The sequence below is a fragment of the Heterodontus francisci genome, chromosome 9, assembly GCF_036365525.1.
Source record: "Heterodontus francisci isolate sHetFra1 chromosome 9, sHetFra1.hap1, whole genome shotgun sequence".
Lineage (NCBI taxonomy): Eukaryota > Metazoa > Chordata > Chondrichthyes > Heterodontiformes > Heterodontidae > Heterodontus > Heterodontus francisci.
Window position 1 is genome coordinate 114,739,851 of NC_090379.1, and position 12,469 is coordinate 114,752,319.

Sequence of the window (12,469 nt, forward strand, 5' to 3'; positions counted from 1 at the left end):
ATTAAAGGTGCTATATAAATGCACGTTGTTGTAACCAATGTTCAATTTACACAGTGTACAAATTACTGCACTTTGTGTGCTTAGCTTCATTCGTAGTCCTATTCTTTGATCTGGCCATAATGCTGACTCATTAGAACCAAACACCTCACTGCCTAGTTGTGTAGGTTTCCCCTGTGTGTTCAGTTCAGTGGCAAACACCTGTCTTGTTCTCTGACCAGGCTTGCCTTGCCGTAGAAAAGAAAACACCCACAATCTGCCAAGGTTGTGAGCAGGACTGTTTGAAAATGGATAGTGCTGATGAAAATGAGGAGTGTGTTCCTTTGCTGACCCTCAGAGAGGCGATGTCTGGCGAGACTGTCAGAGCTGACCAGGTAGGCCACCAGCTGTGATGGAGACAAAGCATCAGAGTTTGTCTAGGCTCTGTGCCTGGTGTAACGGGTGTTTATTCAGACAGCTTTGTTACTGCTGTTTAGCAAGGAACTTATCTCCTGGCACATTGACAAGCAGGAAAAGTCTGTGTTTATACAGAAGGAGAATTTTCCAAGATGAATTTCTAAGTTTAATGTTGAGCAGGAGCTCAACAGTTCCACATCAGCTGTTGGGTGTGTACATGTGGAAGTTGCTGATAACTTTTCGGTGCACTGGGAGCATAGCTTTGCTGAGGGGATTTGTTGTGTGAATAAAGTCAGAATTGAATACGTTTCGAAAGATCTGGTACTCGTTTGGGCTGATTTACTGACTTTAGCTGAGCTTCACTTGGGTATTGGTGATCAAAAGTATTTTTAAAAGATTAAACCATTAAATCAGTTCTTCTAAATGTGTATTTTAGTGTATTTGTTCTTTCTCTCCCCCCAGCCCCATAATCTTTGAGCCTTTACCCACGACATGGGAACATGAAGGTGCCATTCAACCCCTCAAACCTGTTCACTATTCAGTTAGTTGATCTGTGTCTTGACTCCATCTTCCTACCTTTGTTCCCTTGATACCCATACCTAACAAAAGTCTATTGAGCTCAAACTCTTGAATGGTTCAATTGTCCCAGTATCCACAGCATTTTTGAGTAGAGAGAGTTCCAGATTTCCACTACCCTTTTGTGTGGAAAGTGCTTCCTGATTTCACTCCTGAATGGCCTAGCTGTCATTTCAACATTATGTCCTTTGAGGAAATAGTTTGTCCGTATCTACCCTATCAAATCGTTTTAATCATTTTAAAGACCTTGATCAGATCACCTCCCCCCACAACTGTCTAAACTCAAGGGAATTGCTTCCAGTTCTGGTCACCACATTTCAGGAGGGATGTGAGGTTCCTTGAGAGGGTGCAGAAGAGATTTACCGGAATGGTTCCAGGGATGGAGTATTTTAATTACAAGCCTTAAGTTGGAAAAGCTGAGTTTGTTCTCTTTAGAACAAAGGAGATTGAGGGGAGATTTAATAGAAGTGTACAAGATTATGACAGGCTTAAGTTAGACAAGGAAAAATTGTTTCTATTAACAAATGGTACAAGGACTAGGGAACACAGATTGAAAGATTTGGGCAAAATATGCAGGGGGAATATGAGGAAGCACTTTTTTACGCAACGGTGATAATGACCTGGAACTCGCTGCCCACAAGGGTGGTGGAAGCAGAAACAATCAATGACTTCAAGAGGAAGTTGGACGGCCAGCTGAGAGAAATAGACTTGCAGAGCTATGGGGATCGAGCCGGGGAGTGGGACTAATTGTCTAGCTCCCTGGAGAGCGGCATGGACTCAGTGGGCTGAATGGCCTCCTTCTATGCCATAAATGTGTCTCTAACTCTATGAATGCAAATCAATTTATGTAACCTCTCCTAATTTAACCTGTCTGTTACTTACTTTTCTGGGGATAATAATTCTTACAGGTAGCCACAAATGAAAAACCTTCTGATAATTTAGTGGTTAAACATACTGTGTGCTGAGCTATTAAACTACACAGACCAACGCCTCCCAGTTTTAATGCCTGATCTATACAGAGTAAGTGGATCTCGGCTAGAGAGTAACCATTGGGGCATTACTGATGACTTCTGGGGCTTAGGGCTATGGGAGAGGAAAAAATTGGACAGGTTGCCCCATTGCCATTTGCTGTCTGGTGGCTCTTGCAGGAAAGTAAATTTGTGTGGTCCTCGAGAGGGCAGGATGAGTCTCCTCTGTACATGGGCACCTTGCATGGTCAGGTCTCTGGCCTAATGAAATGGGCACTTGCCTGAGTGCTGCTGACTCCATGGGACTGGACGCCAGTGAAAACCCCTCTGGGTTGGGTGCCCCCATGAGAGAATAAAATATTTTGCAAATTAAGTCTAAGATTTGCCTGATTGAGTAAAGTTGCCAGCATTTAAAATTTTAGTTAATTAGTGCTCTTTAAGTGTATTTAAATGCAGATGCAGCTATGCTTATGGTTTCATAGGAAGAATGTATTTGTATATAGATTCTCTACCTTATTGCCATTTTCAAATCCTCAAGTAATATTAGAGGTGGGGAGAAACGTAACTGGTTGACACCACATACGTGTATAAAGGTGTGACTTGTAAGCTAACTGAGTTAGAAGTTCCTGTAACGTTTCCCTTTGGAACTAAAATGTAACAGATGTCAATGTTCAGTAAACTCAAGGACAAATTGAATTACATTTATAAGGAGACTTTGGAACTTCAAAAGCTTTTATATTGCCACATCTAACTGCATGCTGTTACAATAAAACGCAACATCACATATACTTAGTGGAAAAAACAGAGAAGTATAGACCAATTAGCCTAACATCAGTTGTGGGTAAAATGCTAGAATCTATTATTAGGGACTTGGTTACTGGGCAATTAGGAAATCATATGATTAGGCAGAGTCAACACAGATTTATGAAAGGGAAATCGTGTTTTACAAATCTTAGTTTTTTTGAGGATCTAACTAGTAAGATGGATAATGGGAAACCAATGGATGCCACACAAGTTTATGACACAAAATTAGGACTCATGCAATTGGGGGGAATATATTAGCATGAATTGAGGATTGGTTGATTGACAGAAAACAGTGAGTAGGAATAAACAGGCCATTTTTGAGTTGGCTGGCTGTAACTAGCAGGGTACCGCAAGAATCAGTACTTGGAACGCAGTTATTCACAATCTATATTAATGACTTAAATGAGACTGAGTGTAATGTAACCAAGTTTGTTGACGCTGCAAAGTTAGATGGGAAAGCGAACAGTGAGGGGGATGCAAAGAGGTTGCTGAGGTATATAGACAGGTTGGGTGAGTGGGCAAGAACATTGCCATATTGTATTCCATCTGCCAAGTGTGAACTTAGCCACTTTGGTAGAGATAGTAAGTAATTTTTGAATTTTGAGAGACTGGGAAATGTTTGTATTCAGAGGGATCTGGGTGTCCTTGCACATAAATCACAAAGTTAACATGTAGGTGTAGTAAGTGATTAGAAAGGCAAGTGGTATGTTAGTTTTTGTTACACAGGGATTGAAGTACAAGAATAAAGAAGTCGTACTACAATTACACAGGGCATTGGTGAAGCCACATCTGCAGTACTGTGTGCAGTTTTGGACTTCTTACCTGAGAAAGGACATAGTTGCCCTAGAAGGTTCACTCAACTGATTCCTGGGATGAGGTCATTTTGCGATGAAGACTAGGCCTATATTCTCTTACGTTTAGAAGAATGAGAGGTGATCTGATTGAAACATAGAAAATTCTTAAGGGACTTGACAGGGTAGATAGATGCTGAGAAAATGTTTCCTGGCTGGGGGATCTAGAACACAGGGTACCAGTCTCAGAATAAGGGGTCTGCCATTTAGGACTGAGATGAGAAACATCTTCACCCAAAGGGTGTGGATCTTTAGAATTCTCTGAACCGGAGAGCTGTGTCAGTCATGGAGTATATTAAAGGCAGAGGTCAATAGATTAAGTGTTAAGGGATATGAAATATTGTGGGAAGGTAGAGTTGAGGTAAAAGATCAGCCATGATTGTATTGAAGCAGGATTGAAGAGCCAAAAGGCCACTCCTGCTCCTATTTCTTATGTTCTTATGGAGTTCTATTTTACCAATAAACTGTAAAAGGAAATGCTGGTAGCTTGATGGTCTGTCATTTGACTGTTAAACTGTTGGCTAAACAGCCTGACTGACTCAGTAAATTCATCACCTAGTGCAGAACTGAGACATATAGATCAGAATGATTCCGATTCTATCCCTGGCTTCTATTAAGTTAGTCCAGAGAGATGAAAGGAAGAATTTGATAACTGTTCAGCCTCTTTCCTTCATCTACCAAAAGTAGGCAGCGCCGAAAATATTTGAGTTCCAGTGTCACAATGAACAGTAACAGGCAATATGCACTAGACACAATGAGACAGCAATCCTCCTCAGAATTGTCTCCATTGTAAGTTTTTCTCATAAACGGGTGCAAATGTTTTTCTCTTAAAATCGCAACAATGTAGAATAGCCTCCATCTGTGCTGTAATCATTCAGCCTGTAGCATCTGTGCTGGCTTTCTGCATAAGCCTACATAATTTTCTTCAGAGCAGCTCATCGATGGTCAGAACAAACACTATAAAAAGCTAAATTTTCTTGAAGCTTTGCCTTGAAGCAAGATATTTGTTGGAAAATGTTGCCAGCTCATTGGAGAGATCAGTCACGGTGCCCAGGTTAATGTTATTCAATAGGAGACAAGTTTATAGTCAGAAACTGAAGTTGTTCTGCTGGCAGAACAGAGATCTTTCCTGTTTAAACAGTTTTCAAAATGCTGTGTTTGCTACAGACTTATCTTTGCATTAATTCAAATGTCATTTTCTGATCATTCATATCGGTAATAGAACAGCCCAGTTACTTAAAAGGGAAGTGAGTTCTGTTGTCAGATATCTCTGTGCTACAAAGATATTTTGTATGCATTGACTCACACGTGTTTAAATGATTTTTCATAAAGGTTTAGTGAACTTCAGACGCCCGGTGTCACATCAGGCTCTCTTCGGCAGCTTCCACTGAGCAGTGGATTGCGACACAAAGTTAGAAACACATGCAGTATTTGCATACAGATCAAAACTCTTGTTCTGCGCCTTTCTGTTATAATTTCACTGACCTTGTTTGAACAATTTGAAGTGCAAAGTCCAGTTGAAGTGGGAAATAATAATACTCCATGTCCGAGGTTAGAAGTTCATTGTCATGAAGAGTAAGATTACACAACAGTTTTTAGGCTTGAGCAACTTCACTTTGGAATGCTGAGTATTGCAGAACCAGATTCTGGTAAAGAACAAGATGTCAGGAATAAAAGAAGTTTCTGATCTCAGGCTCCCAATTATGATCTTTTAGTGTTCTCATAATTTAGTTACTAAAACCAGTGAATGGTGGTGGTTGCTTTGGTTCCTTTGCACTCTACCTATGGTGAAGTGTATTCTGTCATGGGATAAACAGTAGGTTGATAAACAGTCTGACAGGTTGCGATAGGAAAGCTCCTTCTGTGGCCGTAACCACCTTTATACCGGCCCATTGGGGAGCAGGGGTTGTAGGATACCTAATAGCATTCATAATGTGACCGAGTACAACGTAGTGTTTGAAAGGGAGAAATGCGAAACAGCTACTAAGATAGGCAGAATACGGTGGCTGGATGTCAACCCAGGATTCGGAGCTGAAGCTCTGGTCTCTACTCAGTGGGGCTGCGTGAGCCCTTTTGCCCCTCCCTCTCCTCTTCCATTCCTCCCCCATCATTGTGATTCAGAACTTGTGTCTTGTCTTTTGTTCTCAAGTAGTTTCTTTTCATGGTTACGCTTTTTTTTCCCCCAACCCCAACCCAAAAATCTTTTCACAGTCCGATCTTGGCTGCAGGAGGCTGGGTGATGAGGAACCCTGTCCGGAGAGCAATGGTCCGTCTCAGACTGCAACGAGGCCGGCCCAGGAGGAGGTGGAGGGGGATGATGAAGAGCTGACTCTTAAATATGGGGCCAAACATGTCATCATGCTCTTTGTGCCTGTCACCTTATGCATGGTGGTAGTGGTTGCAACTATCAAATCGGTCACCTTTTACACACGGAAGGATGGCCAGTTGTAAGTATTTCTTTCCTCTTGAGTATCTTTTAATGGGATGATTTGCATGTATCAAAGGCAGAATGGTTTTACGGGGAGGATGTTGTGTTTCATATAGATCGTAGTCAGACTAGCACATGTCAGGTAGTGAATTTGTTGAGTGTGTTTGGGATAGTTTTCTACAGCAATATGTCTTACAGCCAACAAGGCAGCATGCCACATTAAATTTAATAATGAATAATAAATCAGATTCAGTTAGCAGCCTAACAGTGCATGAACACTTATCTAATAGCAATCCTAGTATGATCGAGTTTGACATAGTGTTTGAAAGGGAGGAACGTGAATCAGCTACCAGGATTCTAAATTTAGGTAAGGCTGTCTTCAGTGGGATGCAACAGGCTGTCCACAGCAAACTGGGCTAATCTGTTATTGAGTAAAAACGACAGAAGATCAGTGGGAGTTGTTCAGAAAATAATTTGTGATACAGAACCGGTTTGTACCCCTAAGGGGCAAGAGTTCTACTTGCCAAAAAAGACACCCATGGACAACTGAAGAGGTAAGAGACAACATAAAACTAAAAGAAACAGCATTTAAAAATGCAAAAAAAAGCATAGATCCTGGTGACTAAGAAAGATACAAAGAACAGCAAGGGTGACAAAGCAGATAGTAAGAGCTACAAAAAGGAGTATGAAAAGAAACTTGCAAGGGATATCAATCAACACAAATTTTTACAATTACTTCAGGAAAAAGATGATGGTCAGGAACAATGTGGGCTCCTTGAAAACTGATAATAGTGATGTCAATGAAAATAAGGGAATGCAGACATGCTGACTAATTACCTTGTGTCAGTATTTACAGTAGACTAAGAGGTCAGCATTCCACACATCCCAAGGAAACTAACATTGAATCAGGGACTCCCCTAAATTAATGTAATCAAAGTAACATTCATGAAAATAATGGCACGTTTTAAAAATCATTCCTGGGAATGTGAGCGTCACTAGCAAGGTCAGCATTTGTTGCCCATCCCTAATTGCTCTTGAGAACACTAAAAGTGACAAATCCCCAGGGCTAGATGCTTTCCATCTGGAGTTTTAAAGGAAGTAGATGAAAATATTGCTGGTGCCCTAACTATAATCTTCCAAAGTTATCTCAATTCGGGAGCTCTTCCTTTAGATTGGAAAATTGCACTATTTAAGGAACTTTAACTCTGCTTCTCTCTCCACAGATGCTGCCTGACCTAAGTATTTCCAGCACTTTCTGTTTTTATTTCAGATTTCCAGCATCTGCAGTATTTTGCTTTTATTTTAGGAATTATAGACTAGTTAGCCTAACATCTGTTGTTGGGAAATTTCTACCGTCTATAATTAAGGATAGGGTAAGAGAGCATCTTAAATTTTCTGCTGATCAGAGAGAGCCAGCATGGATTTGTAAGGGGGTCATGACTGATGAACCTGGTTGAATTTTTTGAAGAAGTGACAAAAGTGGTGGACAGAGTCTGTGATATTTATATGGATTCCAGAAAGGATTTGACAAAGTCTCTCTAAAGAGACTGTTAGCTAAAGTTAAAGCTCATGGAATTGAAGGCAAATTATTGACTTGGTTAGGAAATTGGCTGAGCGGCAGGGGATAAAGGATGATGAGCAGGTACCTTAATTGTGACTAAATGTGACTAGTGGTGTCCCACAAGGTTCTGTATTGGGGCTTCAACTATTAACTTTGTTTGTTCTTGACTTAGATAATAGGATAGAAAGCCAGATGTCCAAATTTCCAAAATGAGACAAAGGTAACATTGTAAGCAGTAAAGATGGAAGCATAAAATTACAAAGAGATAATAATAGGTTAAGTGTGGCAAATGGATTTCACTCGAGGCAAATGTGGGGTCATCCACTTAGCACCTAAAAAGGATAAAACTGGGTACTTTCTAAATGGTGCAAAGCTAGAAACAGTAGAGGTCCAAGGAGACTTGGGGGTTAGGTCTCTAGGTCATTAACATGTCATGAAGAGATACAGAAAATAATCACAAAGGCTAATGGAATGCTGGCCTTTATATTTAGAGGAATAGAATACAAGGGGGTAGAAGTTACACTTTTTTTCTTCTTCTTTGGGCCTCCTTATCTCGAGAGACAATGGATACGCGCCTGGAGGTGGTCAGTGGTTTGTGAAGCAGCGCCTGGAGTGGCTATAAAGGCCAATTCTGGAGTGACAGGCTCTTCCACAGGTGCTGCAGAGAAATTTGTTTGTTGGGGCTGTTGCACAGTTGGCTCTCCCCTTTCGCCTCTGTCTTTTTTCCTGCCAACTACTTACACTACAGCTATACAAAGCCCTGGTTAGATCACATCTGGAGTACTGCGAGCAGTTCTGAGCACCACAACTTAGGAAGGATATATTGGCCTTGGAAGGAGTGCAGTGTAGATTCACCAGACTGATACCTGGACTCCAAGGGTTAAATTGCGAGGAGAAATAACACGTTAAGCTTGTATTCCCTGGAATTTGGAAAGTTAAGTGATGATTTGACTGACGTTTTCAAGATATTAAAGTGAACAGGTAGGGTAAATGGAAACTATTTTTGCTAGTTGGGGAGTCTAAGACTAGGGGGCATAGTCTAAAAATTATGACCAGACTTTTCAGGAATTAAATTAGAAAACGCTTTTACACAAAGTGTGGTAGAAATTTGGAACACTTTTCTGCAAACAGCAATTGATAGATCAATTATTAATTTTAAAACTGAGTTGGATAGATTTTAGTTTACCAAATGTATTAAGGGATTTGGGATAATGGTGGAGCAGGATCGAGAGGCTAAATGGCCAACTCCTGTTGCTCCGTTCCTATTTGAGGTTTCTGCAGTCAAGTTGCAGAGGTGGTACCATTCACCTTTTTGATGTATTATAAAATTATACACCATGAAAACAGGCCATTTGGCCTAGCTGGTCTGTGTTGGCTCTTATGGTTCATACGATCCTCCTCTCGCTCTACATCTAACCTTATCAACATATTCTTTTCCTTTCGCCCTCATATTTATCTAGCTTCCCCTTAAAGACATCTATACCATTCACCTCAACTACTCCATGTGTTAGCAAGTTCTACATTGTAACCACCCTCTGGATAAAGATGTTTCTCTTGAATTTCCTATTTATTTATTCATGACTATCTCATATTTAACTCCCCTAGTTTTAGACACCAATATAGACAAAATAGCCATTGTCTTTAGTGGTGTCTCTGAATATCTTTGAGAGTACTATAGTGTGCTTTTATTTTGTGAACCACTCCCTTCTGGCACCAAAGTAAAGGTATTGTCTAACTTCAAAATTCATAGTCTGAGTGTGGGGGACAGTTGAATGAAGCAAAGGCACAGAATGGGAATTAAGCTGCTTTGTGTTTTAATTTCAGTTATTTGCGGTGAAAAATGAAGGGATGAAGTTTTGAAATAGGAATAAGCATGTAAAGCCATCCCAGTTCGTAACAGATATGTTACTTAAGTACAGTGTGTAGTTTATGGCGTTTATGGTAACAGATCATGCCGTGTGACAACTTTTTTTTTAAAAAGCACAATCCTGGAGGTACTGAAAATTTGAAATTAGAGCAGAAAATGCTGAAAAACATCCAGCCGGTCAGGCTGCATCTGTGAAGAGAGTGTTAATCTTTCAGGTCAATGACCTTTCCATCAGAACTGATGGACTGCACATTAGAAATGAGTTCTAATGAAACGTCATTGACCTGAAATGTTAACTCTGTTCTTTTCTCCGCAGATGTTGCCTGACCTGCTGAGTGTTTCCAGCATTTTTTGTTTTTGAGGCAGTTTGCTTTGGTTGGGTTTGCATGTTGTGCTTGACACTGGATTTGTTCCTTCTCTCCCTATGCGTTTCTTCTATTTCTACTGGTGTCAGCTGCAGTTTGATGTCTTTCCTTCTGAGGGAAAGATGTGGGGACCTTAGAGTCACATGCTCGGGGAGGGGGAAGTTCACCACAAGTCATAGCCATAGTGGCACAGAAGAAGGCCATTTGGCCCATTGAGTCTGTGCCAGCTCTCTGTAGAGCAGTCCAGTCAATCCCATTCCTTACTCTATCCCCATAGCCCTGCTGTTTCCTTCAAATACCCATCCAATTTCCTTTTGAAATTATTGATTCGTCCCTGCTTCCACCACCCTCGTAGACAATGAGTTCCAGGTCATTACCACTCGCTGCATTTTTAAAAAAAAAAATTCTTCCATACATCCCCCCACATGTCTCATCCAAACCTCAAAAATATATGCCCTAATCCTTGTAAAATCAGCTAATGAGAAAAGTTTTTCTTTGTCTGCCTTATCTAAGCCTGTCATAATCTTGGACACCTATCAAATCTCTGCTCAATCTCCTTCTCTAACCTAGCCTTGTAGCTGTTCACATCCCAGGAACCATTCTGGTAAATCTCCTCTGCATCCTGTCAAGGACTGCACATCCTTCCTAAAGTGTGGTGACCAGAACTAGACGCAACACTCTAGTTGTGGCCTAACCAGAGCTTTATAAAGATTCAGCATAACTTCCTGCTTTTGTACTCAGTACCTCTTTCTGCGAAGCCAAAGATTCCATATGCTTTACTAACCACACTCTCAATATGTCCTGCCATCTTCAAAGATCTATTCACATGAACACCAGGTCGCTCTGTTCCTGCACTCTCTTTAGAACTCTGCCATTAAGGCTGTATTGCCTCACCCTATCCCTTCCGTCGAAATGCATCACCTCAAACTTATCTATCTCAACAGCTTGCATTTATGTAGCGTCTTTAATGTAATAAAATGTCCCAAGGTGCTTCATGGGAGTGTTATCAAGCAGGCTTTGACACCAAGCCGTGTAAGGAGATATTGGACTTTAAGGAGTGTCTTAAAAGAGGAGAGAGGTGCAAAGGGGAATTCCAAAGAGCTTAGGTCCTTGGCAGCTGAGGGCATGGCCACCAATGATGGAATGAAGGCAGTGGGGGATGCACAAGAGGCCAGAATTGGAAGGGCTTGGAGAGCTCAGAGGGTTATAGAGCGAGAGGAGATTCCAGTCTGATAGGTGAGGCCGTGGAGGGATATTGAGCACTAGGGTGAGAATTTTAAAATTGAGCACCGGCCTGGGAGCCAGTGTTGGTCAGTGAGCACTGGGGTGATGGGTGACCAGGATTTGGTGGAAGTTAGGATCCAGCAGCAGAGGATTAGATGAGCTTAAGTTTACAGAGGGTGCTAGATGGGAGGCTGGCTAGGAGAGCATTAAAACGTTTTTCTAAGCTAAAAAGTAAGATCTTTGAGCACTTTCTCAAATATGCACACAATGCTTTATCTCAGTGTCCACTTTTTACTTTTGTACTTATTCACATACAAACAATTTATTAAATTAAGGTTCTTGTGTTGAAAGTTGAAAATCCTGAAGCTAACCTGGAGCAGGTCAATCAGCATCTGCGAACAGGGAAGATAAGCAAATGTTGCAGGTGTATGAGAAACCAAGGGAGGTGGCGAAAAGGCCAGCATTTTAGTCTCGGTGGCAGTAAACTGGTTGAATGGCCTCCAAGTAGTTTAATAAAAACTTTTAGATAATCTGAAAAATTATCCGTGTGAAGTACTGAAAGGACAGTAAAAGATGAGAGGAACGTACAGATAGTTAAGGGTGATGAAGGTGCACACAAAACAACTGATAATTGGAGGAAGAGGGGAAGAAAAACCAGGCAACTGCAGGAAGTCTGACACAACAGATCATGGGGGGTGAAGAAATACAACATATCTGCCAGTCCTGAAAACAGGCAAATACCACAGGCAGGCAATGCCTCCTTCTCTTCAAACACATTCCTCTACCCTGCCTCCCTTCCATTCTCCAGCATTGTGTTTGGGTAGAGGGTCTATACCTGAACTGTCAAACTCCCTTGCACTCCCTCCCCCCCCCCCCAAGCCCCCACATCACCAGTAATATACCCCTGCTGTAAAGGCAGTGGAGGGCGTTGCTAAGACTCAGAGCAGAATGATAGCAATTGTCCAATGGAAAGATGAGTTACTTTTTCCCAGAGCTTAAGTTGAACCTGGTCGGGTCAGTACAGGAGGTCACTGAAAGAGGTTAGAGTTGAAGGGGGAGTTCAAGTGGTGAACTGCAAAAAGTGGGGAAACTACTTCCTATGGTGAGAGAGGGACATAACCTTAAAATTAGAGCCAAGTTATTCAGGGGTGGTGATTGGAAAAAAATCTTTACACAAAGGATAGTGACATAAACCCCCCCCCCTCCCCCCCCTGCTGAAAATTTCTAAAATGAGTTTGATAGATTTATGTTGGGCAAGAGAATCAAGTGATCCGGGTCAAAGGCAGGTAAACAGAGTTAAAATAAAGATAAGCCATAATATACTTGAGTGGTGAAAAACAGCTCAAAGGGCTGAATGGCCTCCTCCTGTTCTTATGTTCTATGAGATCAGGGTCAAACTTGTGGGCAGAAGTGTTCAGAAAACTCATCAACC

The 12,469-nt window shown here is 41.4% G+C and overlaps 1 protein-coding gene across 2 annotated transcripts in view; it reads left to right on the forward strand.

Annotated features, from left to right (window-relative positions):
- The window catches only part of psen1 (presenilin 1), a 64,495-nt gene that overhangs the window by 6,849 nt on the left and 45,177 nt on the right, over positions 1-12,469 (forward strand). Inside the window, exons 3-4 of one of the 2 annotated variants that reach the window (XM_068039734.1) lie at positions 219-371; positions 5,804-6,039. In XM_068039734.1, the coding sequence (XP_067895835.1) occupies positions 219-371; positions 5,804-6,039 (389 nt within the window). The remainder of the gene's footprint in view (positions 1-218; positions 372-5,803; positions 6,040-12,469) is intronic. The other variant, XM_068039735.1, reaches the window with a different exon arrangement.